At 49.0% G+C, this 23,747-nt stretch overlaps 11 protein-coding genes across 11 annotated transcripts; 3 read left to right on the top strand and 8 right to left on the bottom strand.

Annotated features, from left to right (window-relative positions):
- Positions 1 to 118: 118 nt before the first annotated feature.
- Positions 119 to 3,160, bottom strand: N7537_006744 (TAPT1 family protein; the record flags this gene model as incomplete). Its single annotated transcript, XM_056897801.1, has 1 exon — positions 119 to 3,160. The coding sequence occupies one exon, from the start codon at positions 3,158 to 3,160 to the stop codon at positions 119 to 121; it is 3,042 nt and encodes a 1,013-aa protein (XP_056753586.1).
- Positions 3,161 to 4,253: 1,093 nt separating this feature from the next.
- Positions 4,254 to 6,806, top strand: N7537_006743 (fungal specific transcription factor domain-containing protein; the record flags this gene model as incomplete). The annotated part of the gene is made up of 4 exons (XM_056897800.1): positions 4,254 to 4,583; positions 4,633 to 5,103; positions 5,159 to 5,304; positions 5,351 to 6,806. 4 exons carry the CDS (start codon positions 4,254 to 4,256, stop codon positions 6,804 to 6,806), a joined length of 2,403 nt encoding a protein of 800 aa, XP_056753585.1.
- A 511-nt stretch (positions 6,807 to 7,317) lies between these two features.
- Positions 7,318 to 8,586, top strand: N7537_006742 (FAD/NAD(P)-binding domain-containing protein; the record flags this gene model as incomplete). The annotated part of the gene is made up of 1 exon (XM_056897799.1): positions 7,318 to 8,586. One exon carries the CDS (start codon positions 7,318 to 7,320, stop codon positions 8,584 to 8,586), a length of 1,269 nt encoding a protein of 422 aa, XP_056753584.1.
- Positions 8,587 to 9,277: 691 nt separating this feature from the next.
- On the bottom strand, positions 9,278 to 13,088 carry N7537_006741 (uncharacterized protein; the record flags this gene model as incomplete). The annotated part of the gene is made up of 14 exons (XM_056897798.1): positions 9,278 to 9,639; positions 9,694 to 9,785; positions 9,842 to 9,959; positions 10,210 to 10,249; positions 10,314 to 10,372; positions 10,428 to 10,512; positions 10,573 to 10,933; positions 10,991 to 11,017; positions 11,068 to 11,240; positions 11,306 to 11,484; positions 11,541 to 11,596; positions 11,648 to 12,147; positions 12,216 to 12,265; positions 12,323 to 13,088. The coding sequence occupies 14 exons, from the start codon at positions 13,086 to 13,088 to the stop codon at positions 9,314 to 9,316; spliced, it is 2,832 nt and encodes a 943-aa protein (XP_056753583.1). The 3' UTR covers positions 9,278 to 9,313.
- Positions 13,089 to 14,681: 1,593 nt separating this feature from the next.
- N7537_006740 (uncharacterized protein) lies at positions 14,682 to 14,975 on the bottom strand (the record flags this gene model as incomplete). The annotated part of the gene is made up of 1 exon (XM_056897797.1): positions 14,682 to 14,975. One exon carries the CDS (start codon positions 14,973 to 14,975, stop codon positions 14,682 to 14,684), a length of 294 nt encoding a protein of 97 aa, XP_056753582.1.
- Positions 14,976 to 15,620: 645 nt separating this feature from the next.
- On the bottom strand, positions 15,621 to 15,893 carry N7537_006739 (short-chain dehydrogenase; the record flags this gene model as incomplete). The annotated part of the gene is made up of 1 exon (XM_056897796.1): positions 15,621 to 15,893. The coding sequence occupies one exon, from the start codon at positions 15,891 to 15,893 to the stop codon at positions 15,621 to 15,623; it is 273 nt and encodes a 90-aa protein (XP_056753581.1).
- A 258-nt stretch (positions 15,894 to 16,151) lies between these two features.
- On the bottom strand, positions 16,152 to 16,554 carry N7537_006738 (NAD(P)-binding protein; the record flags this gene model as incomplete). Its single annotated transcript, XM_056897795.1, has 3 exons — positions 16,152 to 16,280; positions 16,339 to 16,444; positions 16,526 to 16,554. 3 exons carry the CDS (start codon positions 16,552 to 16,554, stop codon positions 16,152 to 16,154), a joined length of 264 nt encoding a protein of 87 aa, XP_056753580.1.
- Positions 16,555 to 16,824: 270 nt separating this feature from the next.
- Positions 16,825 to 18,039, bottom strand: N7537_006737 (uncharacterized protein; the record flags this gene model as incomplete). The annotated part of the gene is made up of 2 exons (XM_056897794.1): positions 16,825 to 16,880; positions 17,193 to 18,039. The coding sequence occupies 2 exons, from the start codon at positions 18,037 to 18,039 to the stop codon at positions 16,825 to 16,827; spliced, it is 903 nt and encodes a 300-aa protein (XP_056753579.1).
- A 972-nt stretch (positions 18,040 to 19,011) lies between these two features.
- On the bottom strand, positions 19,012 to 20,176 carry N7537_006736 (S-methyl-5-thioadenosine phosphorylase; the record flags this gene model as incomplete). The annotated part of the gene is made up of 3 exons (XM_056897793.1): positions 19,012 to 19,406; positions 19,472 to 19,981; positions 20,062 to 20,176. The coding sequence occupies 3 exons, from the start codon at positions 20,174 to 20,176 to the stop codon at positions 19,012 to 19,014; spliced, it is 1,020 nt and encodes a 339-aa protein (XP_056753578.1).
- Positions 20,177 to 20,479: 303 nt separating this feature from the next.
- Positions 20,480 to 22,018, bottom strand: N7537_006735 (6-phosphogluconate dehydrogenase, decarboxylating; the record flags this gene model as incomplete). The annotated part of the gene is made up of 1 exon (XM_056897792.1): positions 20,480 to 22,018. The coding sequence occupies one exon, from the start codon at positions 22,016 to 22,018 to the stop codon at positions 20,480 to 20,482; it is 1,539 nt and encodes a 512-aa protein (XP_056753577.1).
- Positions 22,019 to 22,597: 579 nt separating this feature from the next.
- On the top strand, positions 22,598 to 23,711 carry N7537_006734 (sugar phosphate isomerase/epimerase family protein; the record flags this gene model as incomplete). Its single annotated transcript, XM_056897791.1, has 2 exons — positions 22,598 to 22,987; positions 23,058 to 23,711. The coding sequence occupies 2 exons, from the start codon at positions 22,598 to 22,600 to the stop codon at positions 23,709 to 23,711; spliced, it is 1,044 nt and encodes a 347-aa protein (XP_056753576.1).
- Positions 23,712 to 23,747: the final 36 nt, after the last annotated feature.

The following is a 23,747-nucleotide window of genomic DNA, read 5'->3' as shown; positions in this document are numbered from 1 at the left end:
ACACGATTCCATGATTCAAAACAATGTAAAGTAAGAATAGGATGAGTATTATACAGCTTTGGATACTAAGTTACACTCAACCAGTGGACACCTTCCACCATCCACAACAAACATCCAATCACCAAATCTTCTTTGCAATCATCTCATACCGCTGTACATGATCAACATTGAACTCCCCATCCTTGCTCTTATCCTTCTCCTCCTTCTCCTTCAACTTCCTCAACCCATCCGGATCATCCGCATAAATCAACCTCCTCTTCTCATCCCCAACCTCAACAACACCCCACCCACCAACACGCTGACTCCCTTCAACATAGTAATCCCGAGTACGAGGCGCTCCACTCTCAGTACCAGACTGATTATTCGAGGACTGTTTCCGCTCACTCTCCCGACCCTTCATTTTGCTGTATCGAGAGCGCGCAAACGCGAGTAAGGCCATTCCCAGCAGGAGTTTCAAGATGAGTAGCACGATGAATCCTGTCAGTAGCAGGATACCCGTGAAGATATGGACAGACTGTGCTGGTGACGGGATTGCGTTTTCGAGGAGGGTGCGGAAGAGCGCGCTGACGTGAGCGGCGGAGGCCGGGAGGAGGGTTGCGAGTGTCAAGGGTGGGGCGGAAGGAACCGGGGAGGGGGCGTAGTTGTTGTGGATTGAGGTTAGGGACGTTGCTCCCATTGCTGTTGAGGAGGGGTGTTGGGGGAGTAAGGCTGCTAGGAACATTTGGTATGTTTGCACGGAGACTCGGAAGAAGAGGCAGGAGAGGGGGATGACTGGGAGGCCAATGCGACGGGTTAGGTTTTGTTCGCCGAAGGCGTTGGTGTAGTAGTCCTTTGCTAGGACGTCGAGGAATCGGCTGTAGATTGCTGGGCGGTTGTTGTTGAATTTGTTGATGTAGGCGTGTTTCAGCCAGTCTACTAGCATCTCTGAGCCTAGTACGACAAGGAATGGACCTAGGACTTGGGCTAGGGTTGGGATGAAGGAGTTCACACTGTTCAAGGATGAGAGGATTGAGGATGGGAAGAGGGTGAAAGCTTGAGGGAGAATGGATGATGCTGTGCGTGGAGGCGTGGATAACGGTGTGCTGTTCGTGATTGTAGAGGTCTGGCCTGGGAAGCTAGACGCCAGCCCGAGGTTACCGACGAAATTGAATGCGCCTGTTTCCACGATATTACGCGAAGCGATGATTGTAAGCATCAGCCACAGCTGGAATCGTTCCACAACGTCCGCGCAGGTAAGTTGGAAAAGGTTCTCTTTCTCGAACTTGCGGAACACTGTGGATTTAATCTCCACAAACTGGTTTGATAGAAGTAGCGTGATCAGAGCGTTAGAGTACGAGTTCACTGCCACGTTCAAAGTTATGACCTGGTAGAACAGAGACAATGCATGGGATACTGTGTAAACCAGTGCCACAAGGAACAACCAAAATGGACGGATGATCTTGCTTCGGCCGTCCGGACGACGCTCAAGAGCCTCCCGCGAGAAGAGACATTCGAGAACATCTTGGCCTATGGCGGCCAAGAGTCTGTCGCTGACCTCCAACACATTGTAGATAACGTATAGCTTGATAGCAGCCTGTCCACGAATCCAGTGGTACATTCGACTTGCATCGAAATACATCAAAACACAGCAGGTGGCTATCATCAGCAGGCCTGTCAGGATATCCGCTTTATCGTCTGGAAGTAGCGCCGACGGCATCGACTTCTTCCGCCGATGATGATATTTGCGGGATTCGGAGGACCGATGTTTCCTTCTTGGTGCTATGTCTGGCCCTGCAGAGGAGCCCGGAGGCAGGTGAGGAGTGGCATCAGATTCGCTTTCGCGTCTTCCACGCTGGTCCTCCGCATTATGAACTCTCCTGCGCCATACTCGACCAATCCCATTCAGCACAAATTTCCAAATGAACCGGATCTCGGCTCCCAGGTTCATCACCCATGACTCGACCAAGATATAGACGGCCTTGATAAACCGCAGTGGCATTATCGTGAAAGAGTAAAGCCATGCATCAAGGCAGGCAAGGCTCCCAAAGCAAAGTACCTGCTCGAGCATAGGTACAAGCATAATAAAGTTCATAAGCCTCTCAATCTTGACTGCCGATGATTCATAGGGGAAGTCGTTAGCTGCGTCACGGTGGATGTACAATGGTGAAGGGCGACCAGAAGCAAGTTCGAGCTGAAGATAGGTCGGTAGAGAAACTGGCGGTAAAGGGATAGACGACGGCAATGGCGAGGGCACAGGCGATTCTATAATCTGAGGTGATGCGATAAGGTGATTCTTCAACTCGCGGTCCAGCGCGGGTCGGTCCTGTTTCGAGCGCGATGCCCATGTCTGGGTTAGGCGGTCATTACCTGTGGTCAGGGGCAATTGACGCCGCATGGAGCCAGGGGTCGAAACTGTTCGTGCGGCGTGAGGCCTATTGCGGAGGGAGGGGTTTTGAGTATTTCGTGGGAAGGCAGGGCTCCCCGACTCAGAAACATCTCCCAGCAACACTTCTTTAGTAGGCCGCAACTTTGGCAAAACATCTGAGGACGAAGGCTTTTCGCTCAGTGACTGAAGCACAAACTCCGGTATATCCGGTGGCGCGAGAGGGCCACTCCCATGGATATTGTCCGAGGCTACTCGCCTTCCAGTGCTCGTTTCTGATCCCACAGGACGGTAAGGTATTGACTCCGGGGAGGAGGTGAGTGCCTGGATCTTCTCGGGAGACAACTTCATGATCTTATCTTTATCCTCCGGTGGTTGGTGAGACTGATCATTAGACAACTCAGCCAAAACAGCCCTGACCTTGGGGCCATCGTACACATCCACTACCGACAACTGGCCAGGACTATCTCCGTTGTTTGGTGAGTGCTCGACTAGAATGCCGAGTCCCTGCTCGGGTTCCAAGTCTGCCATCTTATGTCCTCCGTTGGTAAGGTGGCGCTCCGAGGTCGTATCGTGTCTCCGTTGTCCATCTGTGCCATCGTCTCCATTGGTTGGGTGTTCGTCAGCCTCGCCGTTGAACTGTGCCACAGGAGTATCTAATCGACTGCGTGTCCCCTGGATAGAATTGAATAAGGATTGTTTCTCAACCTTCAGGCTCCCATTGATTCCGTTTTCGATACCATGTTCGGTCATCTTCCGTTGTGAAGGAGCTTCACTGGGATCTGCGGCAGGGCTCATTCTGACCAAGTAACCCGTAACAAGCCAAATTATTCCTTTAAAATATCCACAATCTTGCAGTATCGCCGGTCATACCATCAGAAAGTGTAGACCTCCAACTTGTAATTTGAATTTGGCTCGCGATAGGTGATCAAGCTATGTCCGAAGGCGAAAGGACGTGACAAAAGGATAATAAGGCAACGCTGGTATGGTTCGTTCTATTAACAATGGAATCCGTCCAGCTGGTACATCCTGAAAAAACAAGACACAGTCTAGGCTGTTCAGACACTTGTTGGTGTTGGGGCCGTCTGGGGGAAGATAAGGACGGCAGATTATCTGGCAGGTCGGTGACTCGGAGGTTAGCGTCATTGATGCCTTAGGCATAAGGAACATAGTCACGTGCGTCTGAAATAGGAAATGTATTATCACCTCATGCAAGGCACAACTCCCATCTCAGGTACAACATAGACAGAAATGTCTCTATTTTCACTACCCTTGGAGCTCTTACTCTGCATAACTGAAAATCTTGAATATGCATCAGATTTAAACGTATATTATTGTATGGTTTATTAGTTTCAATTTCTATTACGTCGGAGTATAAAATCATCTAATCCAGAGTTATCTCACGACTTAAAATCAAATATTCGTCTCTTTCGATGCCGTATTTCCGCCTTAGATAGCACCACTCCTTTCCTAGAAGACCCTTTAGAACCCCAATCTTGTAATGAAGTTTCAGAAGGTAGAGCTCGAACAAGGCTATTCCACGGATAAATGGAGAGCCGTAAATATAGCCTTTCAAGTCGTTCTTATATCTGACATGGAACTTTATGACATAAAGACGGGTTGTGGGGTCCAGATTGTACGGTCGTGTCTCTCAAATTCAGCGATTTCCTGTATCAGGATCATAAATAGAATCTATATTATCAGCGTTCCCAGAGAATCTCTTCTGAGTTAGATACCTCTTTTTCTCCCTATTTTTAGACTACTGTGGCGCACTATGAAAGATTCGAGAAAGCGCATTTCTGCCATGTGTTTGCTGCTGGCTGGGTACCGCCCCGGAGACTGATTCCCTGCTTCGCTGCGTGATGCCATTCCCAAGGCTCCATCAGTAAACATGGACAAAGCCAGTCAGACCAGGGGCCCCTTGTTTGACAGCTCCGACTGGATCCGGCACGCTCAATTCAATCTTCTGTTCGTGCCCCAACCGTATGCACAGCCTCCAACAGAGGATTTAGATCGATGTTGTGACTGCCAGACGCCCACTAAGCTCGCCAAACGCACCTACGGCACAAGCCATCTCTTCACCTCAGTCAAATTTCTTACGGCCGAGAACAGCGCCGTCTTTGTCCGCTTTTTCAAGTTCCAGCACGCCACCAATGGAGAGACTTCGCCGGCGCCGAAGACCGGCATTCTCGTGCCTGGAATGCAGGCGACGAAAGATAAAGTGCGATCGGAAAGATCCGTGCTCACATTGCGTCTCCGTCGCGATCCAGTGTGTGCACAAGGTCTTTCGAGATGCGCCCGAGACATCCCCCGTCCAAAGTAGTACGCAGGGTCGGACAGCAGTCTCCTCATCAGTTGATACCCCATCCTCCCGTGCCCAAAGCCGACCCTCTCGCACACATAGAATCGTAAACAAAAAGGGCAGCGTGACGTCCAGGCCTCTCGTCGCCAGAGCGGATATATCACAGTCCACACCAGCACTAACACTCGCGGGGCAAACAGAAGCCACCACAGCTCAGACCCCAGGAACTACCCGTGCCGAAGATGAGCAGCCAAGTGTACATGCTCTTCTACAACGGATACAGCATCTCGAGAATTCTCTGGCAACGAGTCCCGTACCAGTGCACTTTGAGCCTGGAGGGGAATTGATTGGTCGCCAACTGGTGCATCAAGATACACGGGTCAGCCTCTACAAGACAAGGACCTTAAAATGGAGCTACTGGGTGGGTATGGCTGATGAGGTATGCCCTATAGTTACGTCGCCCTTCTGCTACTTTGCACTGACTTCTACTTCAGTTTGACCTTATCATGGCTTGCTATTCTGCGGCTGGTGGCGGCCCCTTTGCTAGCTACGGCGAAACAGACGACGACGACAAGCTGAACTCCTTCCATGGGCCTGAGATTGAATCTCTGCTTGAAGAGATTGGGGATCTCCTGCGAAAGTCTAAAGTGCTCGCAAAACATCTTAAGATGGAACGACCAAGCAAGTCTCTCGGAGGAGCTGGCTTTGATCTTCGCCCCCCCCTCCCGCGAGCTGGCAGACACTATGGTCGATCTCTACTGTACCTCTTTCGAGTCGGTGTATCGGATCATTCACATGCCTTCGTTTCGTTCCGAGTATCAGAGATACTGGGACAACCCAGAGAGTGCCACGGCCAGTCAGTGTCTCCAGATCCTCCTGGTAATAAGCATAGGGTCAAGTCTACACGACCATGGGAATGCCACCATGGGTCTACGACAAAAGGTACAACAATGGGTTCATGCTGCTCAGGCATGGCTTTCCGGTCCGCTGGAAAAAGATCGCCTGGACGTCAGGGGGCTCCAGGTCTACTGCCTGGTGATCCTTGCACGACAGATCTTCTCAATTAGCGGCGACCTAGTTTGGGTGTCGATGGGGTCGGTAATTCGTATGGCCATGCAGATAGGGCTTCATCACGATCCCAAACACCTCCCGGCGATGTCGTTACTACAGGCTGAACTCCGAAGGCGGTTATGGGCTACTGTGCTCGAGATGGCAATACAGTCGTCCCTAGACTCGGCGATGCCGCCCATAATCTCCTTAGACCATTTTGATACCGAGGCACCTTCAAACTACAACGACGATGAGATTGATGAGTCGACTATCGAGCTGGTGCCCCATCCGAGAAGCACCTACACTACTTCCTCAATACAGCTTATCCTTCTCGACTCGATACCGACACGCCTGCGCATTCTCCAGCTACTTAGCAGCCTTAAAGCAGATTTATCTTACCAGGACGCGCTTTCACTGAGCTCGGAAGTGACTGAGTCATATTACGCATACAGGAAATTCAGCCAAGAGAACATCAACTCTGGTATGACCCCATTTCACAGGAATCTGGTCGATCTTTTCGTACGCCGATTTCTAATTCCCCTACACTGTTTATTTGCCAGCAAGGCGCAGGCAAACCCATTGTTCTACTATTCTCTCAAAGTTAACCTAGACGTTGCTATGGCCATCGTCTCTCCCGAACCAGACGACGGCTTCTCACGAATCATGGCTACCGGAGGGGGCCTGTTTCGCGAGGGTTTCTGGTATGCAACATCTGTTATCGGCCGCGAGATTCTTTCACAAGTCTCAGTGCAGTATCGAGAGGGGACGCTCTATCGCAATGCCCAGCACCGAGAGCTTCTCGAGCAAGCCGTGAGGGATATGATCTCTTTGGCGGTGGCGAGGATGCACCAAGGCGACACCAATGTCAAGATTCACATGTTTCTGAGTATGATATTGGCACAAGCCGAAGCTACGGAAAAAGGTGTGCCATGTGAGCTTATGATTGCACAAGGAGCAAGGGATAGCCTTCGGTTATGTCATGATCTGCTGCAGACTCAAGCCGGCACTGAGCCCGTGCCGTATTACGACGACGCGGGCGTCCACTTCCTCACTTTTGGATGGAGTGCCGGAAAACTCGCTTTGGGGCTTTGACCTGGAATCCTTCCTGCCTGATCTGGGGCTTTCGTAGCCTACTAGGCATTCGGTTATGCTGTTATTATCTCATAGTTGAGCAGGAGGCCTATAGTAGGTCCAAGGGTGGGAACATCAGTAGCATACAGCCAGACCGAGTAATGCGGGACGAAATTATAAATAGAACTTAAATTAGACTAAAGTATCGTTCTTTGTGATTTTTACACATGTTCTTTTTTTATGCGCATATAGGATCGGTTAGGTCCGTTACTATGTGGGTTTGTTACACCCACTCTGCTTACAGCCGCTTTAAGACCCCTGAGGCTTACGTCCGTTACTATGTAGGTTTGTTACAGCCGCTCTAAGACCCTGAGGCTTACGTCCGTCGCATACATCCGTTGGCGAGCGTATAAAGAGCACCACATCGGTAAGGCGTCTCATGATTGATGGTATTAAGATTCAAAGAAACAAATTTTCAAATGAGAAGAAATTGGTTGTCTCATCCACCGCCCCTGCTCATTGCTCTTCCGCAATGCCTCTGAAAATTCTCATCAACGGTGCTGGCATCGCCGGCACTGCCCTCGCCAACTTCCTCGTGCGGTCCAAACAAGGTCACGACATCACTATAGTCGAGAGAGCATCCAAGTTCCGTACCGGTGGAACCCAGCTTGATTTGAAGTCATATGGTGCCCCGCTGATGAAGAGGCTGGGACTGATCGATGCGGTCCGAGCAAAAAGCATACACGAGACAGCTTTGACTTTCGTTGACACGAAAGGCAGAGAGTGGGCGAGATTCAACGTCAACGAAACCGGTAAAGCCTACAAAGGTGTGACGAGCGAATATGAGATCATGAGGGCGGACCTGGTAGCGGTGTTATATGAAGGGAGCAAAGCGATCGTTACAAAAACCTCAGGAAAGGAGTTGCAGAGGCTGCGGTACCTTTTCGGAAAGCATGCGATTGAGCTTACGCAGCTTGACTCCAAAGTCAACGTCGTATTCTCAGACGGCACTTCAGACGACTACGATCTTGTTGTCGGTGCGGATGGCCAGAACTCCCTGACCCGGCATTTGCTATGGGAGCCCAAGAAGGACTGCGATTCCACGCTCAAATATACGGGCTACTCGGTCGCATACTTCCATATGCCAAAATCAGAGGAAGAGCTCAACAGTACTTTGTTAAAAAGCTGTCTTCTACCAGGGCTCAAAGTGCTGTCGCTTCGCTGCGCGCACAAGGACTTTACACAAGCCATGCTTACGATATCCACTACCGAGGAGTTAAAGGAGATGGCTGAACAGCCAGTTGAGAAACAGAAAGACCTATGGGAAACGTTATATAAGGATTTCGGATGGGAAAGCAAACGAGTACTTGCCGAGATGCGGACTACTGATGACTTCTACACGACCTCGGTTACTCGGGTCAAAGTGGACACATTGTCCAAAGGGCGAGTTGTTCTGCTGGGCGATGCCGGATACTGCCCGAGTGTTTTAACTGGGCTTGGAACCACGGCATCACTCGTTGGAGCATACGTGCTTGCGGGCGAACTCGCGAGACATGGAGACAACGTCGGCGCAGCGCTAGAATCTTATGAAACGGTGCTACGACCTTACGTGGAAAAGGTTCAGCAACTTCCTCCCATGAATCTCGCTATCTTTCGTTCCAAGCTTGGGTTGAATTTATCTTACTTTGCTCTGGCAATTCTGTCGAAGCTTAAGATAGATAGCCTGGTCAAGGCGCTGATGAAGGATGAGAAGGAAACCTGGCAGCTCCCACAATATCCGGAGCTGGAATTAGAGGAATGAGCATTGCATTTACCGCCGATATTCAGCTTTGTCGCGATACCAGCCCCAATGTGTTTGTACCATTTTTCATCTTATCTGAAATGTACAACATCTCATCACTCCATCTAAGCTGTCGTGGACCTTGCTACACCTGTGACTAGAGCTGCTTAGACGGGTACATGAGGGTGCTCGGCCTTACTTATCGTATTCTTTTAGGTTGTGAGGGTCATCATACGTTAAATGATACGGTAACTTACATGAAACTGCCTTGGCGCCTCTATACGCCGGTGCCAAAGCAGCTAACAATAACAAGTGCGCCTCCGCAATCCGATGGGCCGGATTCAGATAATCCATCTACGGAACCTCAATGGACACACTCATCCAAAAGGGCTGTGGAAATGTCCGTATCTCGTCCATGGTATCATTCAGGCTTCGTATTATCCGCCGACTCAGTCGCGGCTTATGGGTGATTTCTTGTTAATGAGACCGATCCTTATTTCTTGTGGCAGTATGACTCGGAGTATCCTTGCCCTGCTGGCTGTTCAAGGACGACTAGTAGCTCTAGTTGCACAACTTCCTCTATTTGGTATTTAATATTGTATATCGTGGGCTGTCTTTACGTTACATGCACATGAAGCCAACAACTGGATTCAATCAGAATTTATTTCGCCGAGTTATAATTTGAAGTCTTCTCCGACCTGCATTTCCCCCAAGCAACACTAGTTTCCGGTAAAAAAAGGTCCGCTATTCAGTCACTGCGCCCATTGAGCTGTTGGGCGAATCCCTTGGTATCATCAATAGTAGCCTGTCCACTCTGAATGAGGGATCTCAGTTCATTCGCCAGTGAAGGTGCCCGCTCCGCCTCTGGTATTTCTCCTTCATCGACTACCACGGCGTGGAAGTCAAGCACTATGCCTTCTATCTGGTTATCGATTTTTTCTTGTAGTGATTTGAGGCTTTCGGTCATGACTCCACCGTAGACATTCTTGGCATGTGTAGAGTATTTGGAAAATAACCTGGAGTTTCTCAAGTGGCTTTCCATGTGACTCTTTCGCCGTTTGTCACAACCTGGTCCTGATATACGGTTAATGACTAAAGATGATGTTGCCAACTAAAATTTTCGCGTACCTCCCTCACTGTTACAATGATTATAACATGGCTCCATGAGCATCGAGATAAATGAATCAGTGTGATGCTCTAGCATGTCACGCTTGGTAATTCTGAGAGATTGTTAGACCCGTTGCTTCACTCTATGTTCAGGTGAGGTTTGCCATACTGTGTCTTTAGGATGAGGTTTCTCATCTCATTCTTGATGTGTGTATTGATATTCTCTCGTCTATGTCCCATGTTGACAATGATGTTTTGCAGCGCGTGGGGTGCAAGATGCTGATGCTCTGTAAATATGCAGGATATTAGAACGAAACATTAAAAAATGAGTATTTTCAAAAGAGAATAACGACTTGCCTCGGATCTTGAAACGTAGTAGTTGAAACGACAGGTCAACCCCGTCAGTCAAAATTTCAATTCCTGATTCCAGCCAATCCATTATGTCTTCCCATGCGGGATCCAATGCTTCACGAGTTCGCTGCATGAATTGCTCATTCCAGGGCCGCTCATTTCGTTGTGCTTCCGTGCTCCACGTACCATAGTGTCGACAGAATGCAGCGTATGAACTGACGTGCCACTAAAAGATCATTCAGTAATGTGCGACATATTCTTCAAAATATCTGCCAAAAGGTGAGAATTACCTTTACCCAGCGCTGACTGATGTTGAGGCTTTCTTGTTTCCACTGAGCTCGAGACGTATCTGTTTTATGAAGATTTCAGAGCTAGCGAAGGTAAGGCGAGGTGATTTTGCTTACCGATACAGAAGATAATAGAATTGTTAAAACGCTCTCTTAAGTCTCGAAACATGCAAGCTACATGGTCTTCCGACGATTGGAAATCCTGTTAAATATCAGAAAAAGAAGCCCGAGCCATTCAAAGCATTCTTGTTTCTAGGCATACCCGACGAAGAGCATCTTGAGAATCACTTAAAACACGGCGAAGTTGGGCAGCCTTTTCTGCAGTGACTGGGTCTGTACCGGAAAGTGCCCATTGACGAATTGAGCCCACCATTGCCGGGACTTCATCTTCTAGGAACGCTGTTGTTGCGCGCATTTGAGCTTCAGCTGGGACTAACTGGCAATAGCGGCGCAGCTCTCGTATACCAGTCAGCTCGAGATACCTATCTGCCTGGGTTGGGTCGCTGTTCCGATGCTCAGAGTATAGTGTGTTGCTGACACAGAATACCTGGATGTCGTCATATTTCCTGCGAAGCTCGCGTGAAACGTTGAGGTTTCGCCGGTTGATGAGGAAGCGCTTAATGCTTCGTTACAAGTTAGTGTTAAAGTTGGTATAATTGAGGACCAAGGCATTGACTTACTCAAAGCCTAATTCGTCTACCTGGTCACTGTCCTGGAGTCAACATGGGTCATGGCAATGAGGGAAAGCGATAGTCACCTGAGTTCCGACTCCTTCAGTGACCATTGGAGCCGATCATCTCCCTGTGATTTTATTCTTTGCGACTTAGCCTTCATCTTTTGGGCATTGACCTTCTCGAGGTCTTTGTTCATTTCCCGGATGCGTCGGCCGTCTGGCCCTTGCTCACGGGAGACCTCTTCTGGTGAAACATCCTATAGATACAGTCAGAAGGACTTGTGCAGAAATAAATGGGTGAGCTTAGAGAAACTATACACACCTCTGAGTTTGTGCAAATAATTCTTCGAGGCTGATTCTGTCTACATCTTCTCATGATGTCACCAACAGATTCGTCAGTCCCAGCTCGAGAGATGTTTGCCACAATAAAAACCTCATCGCATTGATGGGCAAGGTATCTCTCAGTTGCTCGCACTCTTGCAAAATTGAGATCTCGGAGTCCTATAACGTATTAGTCAAGGTCAATGTGTGAACCTCTATATAGTTTCAACATATACCAGGCAGATCAGTCAAAACCAATCCAGTCTTTAAGATAGGTGAACTGAGATATACCCTGCAAAAGCATCAGATCAAAGCTAGTTATAGAAGACAATGCTCAGCGAACCTAATCAACTTGATAAAAGGCCATAATGCAGGGCCACCGCCCTCCGGATTATCAGCAGCAAGATGGTCGAGGATAGATTTACATTCTTCAACGTCACCGGCAATGACTGAATATTCGAGCGCATCAGACCCGCCTTGTCGGTTTATTAAGCCGGCGTATGCCCAGCCTTCCAGCAGCGCAAGGATCTCAGAGTGCGCACCCTCAGACTCATTTGATAAGAACTCAATTGTAAGTCTTGGCTGAGTCTTGAAAAGCGAGTGAAGTGTTTCCCATGATTTAACAGCTGCATCATGGCATTTTCGTTGTTCCTCGATTGTCTGAAGCTCCCTGTAGATGGAACTAACGTAGTATTTTCGGAAGTCTAGTAGGAGATGCTCAAGTAAGTTTCTCCTTTCCTCTCTGTTCATGAACTCTGCTTCGATGCTAAATGGACCGGTATGGTCTTGATTAGTGTGACGGAATTCCGTCACCACACAGGTACAGGCAGATCCCTCTCTGCTCTGAAATTAGGTGTCAGTGAAAGGAATTTCAGGATAAACGGAGAACCAAAATGAGAGCATTCACATACGGATCGTGCTATCTTCTGGTCAAGTAGTGAGTTGATCAGCGAACTCTTGCCTGTATCAACATTAGAGACGGAACCCAAATATGAGAATGCCCACAAAATTTCCATACCAACTCCAGAGTCTCCAATAAAGCCCACAGTACGTGTGACCGGATACTGGAATCTGCTCATCTTTTCAGTACGCTTATACAGAGTGTACAAGCTTGTCGATTGATCTTGTGTCAATTCCGAAAGACGCATTGCGCTGGCGAGACTGCCCAGGTGGCCCTTAACGGCTTTCAGTCCATCCTGAAGCCTATTATTGTAGATTGGGGCTGGGGGAAGAGTTTCGTCCCGGATATCATTGGATATCATCTCGTTCTCGTCCTCATTCTCATGAGATGAAGTAACCGTTGAGGTACTAGCACTACCTGCTGGAAAGGCTCCGGGAACTTGTATGTCTTCGGTATGCACAGAAGCAGCTACAGATTGTAGGCTTGAGCTACTCAATCCCCTACCGACTTGGCTGGTACTTGATGACCGAGAGGCGTTTTCCCCGGTACTTCGCCTCGGACGGCAAGGGTGTATGCGTCTCGGCCTTGGACTTGGGGAGGCATTGTGTTGATCAGCATACGTGGATGGCGACCGACCGGGACTCAATCGTGAATTTGGTGAGCTTCGTCGAGGGGTAGTGATCGATGACGTTTGATCTGGTTGCAGATTTTGAAAGATACTTATCGGTGGTTGAGCTATGGGCAATGTTCTGGGTACGCTCAAGGCTTGCCGAATTGGCAAACCTCTCTCACTGCCACTGCCATCTTGAGACGAGGTGGGTGTGAGTATTCTTCCCGTCTCAGAAGCAGTGGAGAAGGTGCCTCCCGATGAAGGGATACTCATTTTAATTGAAATCGGTTGAGTCTCTTGTCCACTACGTTCTTGGGATCCTGCGGTCTATTAAGTGAAATCTTTGTGATAAGGCTAGCATCCCCTGGCGCCTATTTCCAGCATTTGTAACACTGATGCCCCGCCCCCTCCCCCACCTTCATGTACGATGCTGCGCCCTCGGTTGGCGCTGTTTTAGTCGCGGATCACAATATTTGGCTACGTTAGGCGTAGGGCATCACTTAAACTTGGGCCCTTAAGATAATCAAAACAGACAGCCGTATTTATTTTGTTAATTTCGCGTAGCGAACAGATGCTATAACCAGTTCCATAGATTTGTAGGTCCCTTGGGCCACTTTTAGCCCCCACAAGTTGGCTCGCGCGCGCATTTCATCCCTGTAACAAAAGGCCGCGAACTCTTGAAGTGCATTGTTAGTAACCAATGGATCCCATAAAACTTGAAACGTAAGGTATCTTGGCTGTTGACCCACCAATCAGGGAGCAAACGGCTGCTGATCCCAAGGTAACGTCATTGGAAATGGGAGTTTTCAGTCCAGTGGGTTACCTCAAATACACATTCATAGCCCCACTATGGCAACGCTAAGCTATATGCTTGTAGACATTGTTTCCTTTTGGAGGCAATATAGATTTATGATTGGCCGTGTTGTATTTTAAATCCTAGGCGATTTCAACCTGGCCCATTACCGAGTCTTTGAGAAAGAAAACGAGTGTGTCTAGGGGGTAATTTGTTTTCAAATACCCATGTGCTTTCGCTCAATGTGTTTAGACTTAGCTACCGTAATACTGGTTCTGTCCTCCTTTTGATGATCCAAAGAAGCAAAGCTACAGTTTTGAGCCGCGGGATGGCCAGGAACACCCGGAATGCTGCTCCAAGAACCGAACTCAATAATAGTGGAGCAAAGTTGGGATGATCGTTACGAACGAAGCTAAGGGTCGAATAATTTCGGAACAGTCGGAAGGTGGACCCTTGCTCTGCTAAAGCTGATATGGAAATAGTCAGATAAGGAGTCTCGTCTTAGTTTCTGGTCAAATGGGGTTCTATCATTTCATTCATAGGATCACCTGGGTGCGATATGGCGAAAGGTCGACTACGGGGAACTTTCAGTGACGCCCAGAGCCTATATTATGGTGATCGGTCATATACAGTACGCGTCAGGGAATGGCCTAAAGGAAGAGACATCTTATAGTGTTCTATTTCCTGGAAAATTTAATTGGTGTCGAAACGAGAATCGCATGAACCCGTGGATTCACCTCGCCGTTTGAAATTTAAAAAAAAAAACGAAACCCTCAAATGATTACAGCTAAAATATCAATATCGTAAACCTTTAAACATCCCCAAAACGCAACCGGTGATATTCTGGTTCGTGCCGTCTTAATCATCGCACAATTTGACTGTGAGATCTTGACGGTATGTTCAGAAGCCACTTGCTTCCACAGGTTCAGAACCCTTTCCTCAGGCTGGAATCCGAGACGGTCAGACCACGATGCGCATATATCGCCTTCCGTGGAATATCTGAACCGATGATGGACTCTTCCCGACTCTGTTTCCATACGCTGGTCCTCCAATTCAGGCATATATAATGCTGCCTAGCCCACAGCCATATATAGCTCATTGAAGAGACCCGGTACACTGACTTCTCGGAAGGGCTTGCCGCTGCGATCTTCGATTACTGTTCTCACGTATTCCGGAAATTCATCCTGTGGATCTGAATCCGTGGACTTATATTGATCGTCCTCATCGCGATTAGAACGGTCAACAAAGATCCATTTCCCGGACGGGGTTGAGGGAATGTATTCAATGTCGATGGTTTTCAGATCAGGCCATGATGGATGGTTATCGTTTGATTCCAGTGGCCAGAAAAGTTCATTTCCAAATGTCATTCCGTAGATACTGATTGTCTCTAATTGTTGAGAGAACTTATGTAGTTGCGAGCTGAGAGAATCCACCCCTTGGTCTGTGATATAATCTGGGGTGAAGTTGTGATCCCTAGGTGGTTCATGATTAAAATGAAAGTTGAAGGTTTTTATGCTGGGCGGTAAAAGGTGATTGCCTGCGCTCATTCTCAGATTCTGTCTCGAAATGGGCTCTGGGTAGCTTCATCGTAAGGCTCAAGCTCTACGATCAATTCGATATCCCGAATATATGATTGGCGTCATGGATCTTTTGTCAATCTTTCAAATTGGTCTAAATTCAAGGCCCACGCTATCCTAATTGGGCTAATGTATATAAATTATACTAAAATTTCATAAAATTTCATTATTATGCAAAAAGCACTACTGTATTAGAGATACTCACGTGAGGTAAGGTTGATAAGCCTACCCTTGAGTCTTTAAAAAAGGGGTTTCCCTCTCCATTGCAGGGTAAACGAGAATTTGATTCGGATGTCTCTGTACTTGGTGTGCCTCTGAGAACAGCCTATCTCTGCCCTGTGTAGAACGGTCCATGATACATGCGCCCCGTTTGGGACGCCTTGACAGGAGGACATATACGTATGCATCCATAGCACAGAGTTTGCAAATGGAGAATCATTGCCGTGAATAGCCCTTAGCATGACCATATCGCCGGATTCTTCTGTCAAAATCCAGTCGAGCCCACCACCAGCCCACTACTGCGATCAGCCCTAGGATGAAATCATAGAGGGACCAATGGCGTGGGCTGGGCCCACGCATGTTATTCAAAAGGAGCGAGCTTTGAAAGTCCACTGTGATGTACGTGTGCCCTTTCTCCAGGGCCTTGATAATCTTCCTCGCAATCTCTGACGCGGCTGGCACTTTGCGTATCAGCTCGGCCTCCGGCATATTAGTTCCCTCGAGGGACTTTAACAACTCCGGTTTTGTTCGTTACTCTTCCATCAGTGCTTCCGAGACGAAGGAACCAGGGAAACTACAGTGCACGTGGTACATGTCATCGCCATACAGTAACAGTTCCTGACGCAGGGTGTCGGCCAAGACACGGATAGCCACTTTCGCGGGTGTATAGGCGATATATCCCGGCAGCCCAACGAAGGCGGCCGTCGAGGATGTGAAAACAACGAGGAAAGCGGAGGGTGTAATAATTCATCTCCAGGCATGAGGTGATAGTGCTGGGTGCGATCTCGGCGAGAAACCCACAGTGTTGGGGAGCGCCCCTGCCGAGCAGATGACGATGTCCGGGACCCTGCCGACGCTTCTTAATGTCGCATCCACCTACGTACGAACGATTCCTTACTAGCCCACCCCCATACAGTGACGCTGGGTTCCTTACGTTATCGGCCTTGATGAGGTCGACGCTGATGGCGTCCACCGTTTGTGAGGTGGATTTCCGAGCTGTCAGGACCTCCTGGTGGGCAGCCTCAAGAGTAGGCTTGTGTCTGGCCAAAATAAGAATATTGGCTCCTGTGCATGATGGCGCCTATATTAGTCGTGTTTCTACATTGTCAATGGCTGCTTACCTACCCTTGGCTGCCAGCTGCAACGCCATGGCCATGTCCTTTCCTAACCCTCGGGAACCTCCCCCGACTACTACCAGCTTTTTCACTCCATCAATTCCTCTTGGACCATCACTAGTTGAAAGGATATGCTCACCTTGCCATCTACATTGAATTTTGATCTTGCAAGCATACTGTCTTTTGCTCATTGCCCATGGCAAAACAAGGCTGGTCTGCAGCTCTTTGCTGTCTTGGGCGCTATTTAAGTGTTCGAGACGGACGGCTGGCCGCCTAATCCCACCCCGCCCTAGGCCAGAATAGGTTTAACATGCCTCGCGTTTTGTGGTGAAGCGGTGCATCTCGGAGGTACATGTGAGGTCTAAATGCAGAACCAGTAGAATAGGATCTAGAATGTTGGGGCCAGTGGGGCAGTACATGCGGATGTATTGGCAATCTACGCTGGGTGCAATTGAAAGGCCAGAAAAAAACATATTCATGATGAATAGGATGTCGATTAATATCTATGTGAAACTTGGGGATTTTTGTGGGAAAAATACAGCCTATTTTACCACTAGACCATAGCAAAAACCTCGGTTCCTGTTTAGGGCCCAGGGGGGCCATATCCCAGTCTGACAATTTTCTCTAGAGACGGACCCCCAAAGTTACTCCTCTTGGGCGGTCCACACAGAACTTGCCATATCAATGAGGTTCTGTTTTTCTAGTCGAATTTCGGTCTCTTTGGGAATTTCGGGGGATCGTTGGAGCATGTAATTGAAGGGGATGGTAATCGGGCACTGAGAGACTGTAACTTTGGTGCTAGTCTCTTCGATCACACATGATTGTGTGACCTGGGGACGTTGAGTAGGTGAGTCCCATTCGTAGGTATCGAGTGTGATCCTAGGGTTTGTACGGTCGACCTTGATAGTGATGGCCATGTTTACCTGACCCTTAACGGGGTCCACCCACATTCTGGCATCGTTGCGCAACTTTGTTGTAGTTTCAGAAACTCCAACTTCAACAACTACCCCAGGTCGTTTAGGGCCACCGGAACGCCGAATGGGGCCCCAGCCCCAATCTGGCCGCTTCACGTTCCCGTTGCTAACGTCGACATCCACATTTCCATAAATTTGGACTGCTCGATAAAGATCCATCCGCTGCAAAATTGCCATGATTTCAGCGTTCAATGCCCCGATAACTTGCGCGTGTTCAGTGGTTGTCATTCTGACAATCAGGGTTTGTTGAGCTGCGTGGTAAGAGAGATGAAGACCAGAGCTGGTCTCACAGAGTAAAAAGTCCTGCTTAAAGGAGGAGGGACCAATGGCAATAACAAAGTATTCGGATAATTCGAGGGAATTGCGGTCGATCGATTTAGACTGGAGACAGCTCAATGCGCGTTGAAGACGGTCGAATTCAAATTTGAGGATTCGATCGAATTGCTCTTTCCCTTCATATGGGTACCTATTCGTGGAAGGAGGCAGGCCGTCCAGAAAGCACTCCACCTGGTTTCCATGCCGGACGGGGGATTTAGATTCGGTCATGATTGAGGCTGTTCTTTTCTTTTCTTTTTTTCTTCTCTATTATAAGTAGAGTGTCTAGGATGTAAATAGAGAGAGAAAGATTCATGAGGATGCGAAAAAAAGCTGTGATTGAGTTGAGTTACTTCATAATGACTGTCCTTAGCCTATATATACCTCTAAGTATCTTGACGGCCCCACTATAGATGACGTTACTTGTGCCTCTGAAGTACATGGGCAGCTTGTTGATTTATTTCATTCAATATAACTCCTTCATGCAAAACAAAGCCAAGTAGCGAATCACTATGGCCATAACTACTGTTAGATACTCAACTAACCACTCGCCAGATTCCCTCCACCCTCAAGATGGCAACGTGTGGGCCGTGAAGTCCAACCTAACCCAGCCACTATCCCAGGTCCGATGAGTCTAGCAGTCTCTGTGCAACCGCTGGTGAAAATAAGGGGCGCTCGTCCCCGAGGCCGGATGCAGGGGGGTAATTGGACTTTTGTTCCTAGAAGCTCAGCGAGGACAAAGAGGGCAAATTGGTAGGATTGGCCTGTCTTGGAGATCTAACGGATACTCTTGATGTATACAATTTGTACGCTGTAACGACTCGTCTAGACTTGATTCAATATCTTGCTTCGGAATCTTAAGGAGCTCCGTTTAGTATATGTAGCTAACCCTAAGCTCAGCTTGGTTTTTTTGACCGTTAACAACTACCTCTCTTTCTGTGCCTACATAGTATTAAGATATTATTTGAGAATACGTATTGCTTTACTGGTAGCTCGAGCCGTGGTGCACATCTCAAGTGCCAGACTACCACGCAAGAACCCATCTTATCTACCCCATTTGACTATCCAACCCAGAATAAGGGCTTTTGGTGTTAAACATGTCTATCATATTGGTCTTCCATAACTATGCATATATGCTATCATCAGATGTACGTCAAGTGAGAAGGCAGAACAGTATCTGCCTCACTCCCAAGGCTTCTAGATCTACCAGTAACCAGGGAAAAGCCAGTCCAGCTTCTCCTTAGCCTCGGGCTTCCAGTTAGCCTGAGGGGTGCTGATACCGAACTTAATACCGCCAGCCAGGTGCTTAGCCTGGACAAGCTCGGTGTGCTCCTCACTAGCCAGGGCATCAAGGACAGCCGTGATGAAACGGCGAGCGTTGTCAGCGTTGGACTTCATGTTGCCCATAACCATCTCGACGGTGACGTCGGCGGTGGCCTCGTGCCAGCAGTCATAGTCCGTGGACATGCAGATCATCTGGTAGGCGATCTCGGCCTCGCGGGCCAGCTTGCCCTCAGGGAGGACGGACATGTTGATGACGCTGCCGCCCCATGAGCGGTACATCTTGCTCTCGGCGCGAGTGGAGAACTGGGGGCCCTCTAGAGGATGAAAAAGACATGATTAGCGACGTTTGGTGGTGAAAATGGGTTAGAGATTTACATACCCATGCAGATCAGAGTACCACGGTCGTGCAGGACGACACCATCTCCCTCGAGGCTGTGTCCGCACTCGCGCACCACCTTGGCGATACCCTCATCGAAGGGATCACCGAAGGGGACGTGAGCGACAATGCCACCCTCGAAGAAAGTCCACGGGCGCACGCCCTTGGTGCGGTCAATGACCTGGTCCGGGATGACAAAGTCGCGGGGCTTGATTTCCTCCTGCAGACTGCCGACAGCGGAGAAAGCAATAATGCTGCGGACACCGATGGAGCGCAGGGCGGCGATGTTGGCACGAGCGGGAACCTCATGAGGAGCAATCTGGTGGTGCAAGCCGTGGCGGCTCAAGAAGGCGATGGCGACAACCTTGTTGTTGTGCTTACACTCGTGGTGCAGAATAGTGATGGGCGAGGAAGGAACGCCCCAGGGGGTTGTGATATTCAGCGAGGCCACCTGGGTGAAGCCGGGCAACTCGCGCAGACCGGTGCCGCCGATGACAGCAATTGGGACGGACCCTGTCAGATTCACTATCGTCAGCTTTCTATCGAAGTGGGGGTATGAGGGGTAGTAATGTGAGAGGCAGAAGTACACGTACCGTCATATGTGGTAGGGAGAGAAGCCATTCTGCGAGCGAGTTGTTTTGCGGACTCAATTCGACGAAATGGTTTCGATATAGAAGAGAATGAACGTAAGCCTAAGATCCGGCGCATCTTGCGCCATATTCAAATCTCTGAGGGCTGCGGCCAACCTGCGCTTCTCCGATTGGTTGTCGATTGACCCACGTGCAGTAGGTTCCTGAGGCCGCCACTTGCCTTTTTGGGTGATCTATAAAACGGTAACATAAATAACTACATCTACCTCTTACCTCTACATGTCTATCAGGGTGGTAGTTGATCATCGGGTAGCAACATCTTGAAACTACTATTCTGTGTAGCTGGATACATGTACAACGTTGATAAAATAAATACAATCTGGGGGTGACACAAAGAGTCCTGTGATACATTCGAACCAATCTAAGCTGGCAACCACTCATAATGATGAGGCCCCTTGTGAACTGGTCCTGGATCCTCACCTGGAATACCAGGCTTGTTATAGCTGTGTGCACCGAAGTAATCCATCTGCGCCTCCATGAACTTGGTCGGCAGTCCCAATCCACCTTCATACTTGAGATATTCTAGAGTAGCCGAGAGAGCCGGAATATATTGATCAAACATAGTCCCCTCCATGACAACCTGTTTGAGACTGTGGAAGTTCTGGCGCAACTCATGCGCGACCGCATCTACAAACTTGGTGTTCGTCACCTCATTGTGGGCTGCAAGCGGCGGCTGTAGTAGATCCGCGATGTGCTCGGACTTAATGATACATCCCGCTCGCCAAATCTGAAGACAGTCGCCCAAGTTGACATTCCAGCCTTCGTCAATTGAAGCTCGGGAAATCAGCTCCAGGCCCTGACAGAAAGATGCCAGGAACGAGCAGTACACAGCTTGTCGTAGGTTCTCGATGATCACTGCATGGTCCCGGGTTCCCTCGATCGGTTTCGGCATGGGCATCTCTAGCTTCTTCGCAACACGCGCTCTCTCTATGCGGTTTCCACTTGAGATTCGCATGTAATGGGCGGCAGCTAACGTCGGACAAGAGACATGTCGGGCGGCAGACTCCATGAGACACCAGAGTGGAGTTCCTTCAGTGTCATCGTCGTCCTGAACCACCTTGTCAAGCACATCGTCGAGTACATATCCATCATCCCGACTAGCTCCCTCGCCCTTTTGGTCACCTTTTGGTGTTCTCTTTGTGTGTAACATAGCGGCACCGATGTTAATCAAGTAGTTACCCCGCAGCTCGCCAGACTCATTCCATTTAGCGAAGACATCTCCGATTTTGCCATGCTCCATGGCCAGTCCTTCATGCATGTATTGCCATGTCTCAGCAAGAACAGAAAGCATTCCACCCTCGATACCATTATGGACCATCTTGATGTAGTGTCCCGATCCAGCAGGACCCATACGCTTCACGCATGGAACCCCAGATTTGGGATCATGCGCCGCATACGACTCCAAGAATGGCATAACACGCTCGATGGCTTCGGCATCCCCACCAGGAGAGAGACTAGGTCCCCGTCGTGCAGACTGATACCCACCCGAGACGCCCATTCCGATCCAGGCAACACCGATGGCGGCACACTCTTTCTGGCGCCGCTCAGTGTTCCGGTAGTTCTCGTTTCCACCGTCGAGGATGATATCGCCCTCTTTGAGATCAGGTTTCAGCATGCGGAGTACTTCGTCTGCGGGCTCGCCGTGCGTGATGGAAAACATGAATAGTTTCCGGTCAGACTTGCCCTCTAGGCTTTTGGAGAATTTGTTGATGTCGTAGAATCCTTCGACTCGGCCTGTGATGCTCTTGTCGTCTCTTGCGTAGTGCAGCACTTCATCAACGTTCTTCTTTTCTATATCCCAGACCGAGACTTGGAGGCCGAGCTCAGCGAAGCGGAGGGTCATCATAGAGCCCATGTTTCCGGCTCCGACGACGCCGATGCTTTTGATTGGTGGCGGCATTGTGAATTGGTCTTGGTTCTGCAAGACTAGCTCTTTTAGGGGTCACGATTTAAAGTTCAAGTGCAAAATATGCGATATTCGCATAAAGATGTCTTGAGATGACTTTCGCTCTTCTTCAACGAGAAGCTTGTGGCGATCGGATCAGTGATCCGGGGAATTGTCAATATGTAATCAGACACGCCACGAACCAGTCAACAGAGTACGCCTCCTCTTGTATAGATAGTAAGTTTGGGAAGAAGAGGAAAGTGAGGCAAAATTGATTGATGTAGAGTATGAAAGACGGATCGTGGCCAAGCTCGATATGGACTGATATGATACACCTATGACGACACAGTCCCTGACCAAGAGCAGAATCCAAAATTACATCACGATGGACACATAATGAAGAAGCAATGGGCGAATCAAAAGCAAATGAGGCAAATATATCTCCCATGGTACCAAGCACGGCAATCTTTCATAGAAGCTCTCTCCCCATCGTCCAGTGAGCTGTGCCTGTTTGCCGATACGAACAGCCCCCAACAAGAGCACGATCCATCATACCATTTTTGCTTGACATATTCTTAGGAAAAGGAACGAACAATGTCAATCCCCCACTCAAGCCTCCAAAAGATCCCCCTCTCATACGCTTCCTGCTCAATCGGCTGCAGCCCAAACCACACACTCCCGCGCCGCCTTGAAGCAATCGCCGAGGCTGGCTTCAGCGCAATCGAGCTCTCCTTCCCGGACATCTTAGAGTATGGCGCACAAATCACCGGCAATCCAATCGCGCCAGACAACTACGTTGCGATTATGCCTGTGGCAGAGGAGATCCGCAAACTATGCGAAGAAAACGGGTTGAAAATCATGATGCTGCAGCCATTCTCAAACTTCGAAGGCTGGGTTAAGGGCTCTGTGGATCGCGAAGAGGCATATGCTAGAGCGATAGGCTGGATGGAGGTTATGAATGTTGTGGGCACGGATTTGTTGCAGGTATGACAGTGATATATATATCTTGAGCACCATAAAACTCAGGGGACCAATAAAATAATAATATATCTAGGTTGGAGCAACAGACACACCGGAACCCTTGATCAAAAAAGAACGCGATGTGATCATCTCCGACTTACGCGCTTTATCCGACATCCTCGCAAAACGTAACTACCGCCTCGCTTACGAGAACTGGTGCTGGTCGACCCATGCGCCCGGGTGGAAGGAAGTCTGGGAGATAGTGAAAGCTGTAGATCGCCCGAATTGCGGGTTGTGTTTGGACACGTTCCAGACTGCAGGCAATGAATGGGGTGATCCGACTACCGAGTCTGGTCTGATTGAATCAGTCTCGCAGTCCGAGGTACAGAAGCGATTTGAGGCGAGCATGGATGAGCTTGCGAACTCTATCCCCAGTGATAAGATCTATCTGCTGCAAATCTCGGATGCATATAAGGTGTCGCCGCCGTTGGAGGACAAGACCATAGGTGGGCTGAGGGCGAGGGGTCGCTGGAGTCATGATTATAGGCCTATGCCGTATGACGGCGGATATTTGCCTATTGAGGATGTTGCAAGGGCTGTGCTGAAAACGGGGTTCCGGGGTTGGTTGTCGATGGAGATTTTTGATAGTGGCCCGCAGGGAACTGGGAAGAAGTATGAGATGGGGTCTTTTGCGGCGAAGGCTATGGATAGTATGCAGAAGTTTTTGAAGAATTGTGCGACGGATTGAAGGGAACAAATTGCCTGTGAAATGTTTATAATGATA

Source organism: Penicillium hordei (assembly GCF_028827395.1).
Source record: "Penicillium hordei strain IBT 12815 chromosome Unknown utg000003l_segment0_segment0, whole genome shotgun sequence".
Taxonomy (NCBI): domain Eukaryota; kingdom Fungi; phylum Ascomycota; class Eurotiomycetes; order Eurotiales; family Aspergillaceae; genus Penicillium; species Penicillium hordei.
This window is presented reverse-complemented; position numbering and strand designations above follow the sequence as displayed.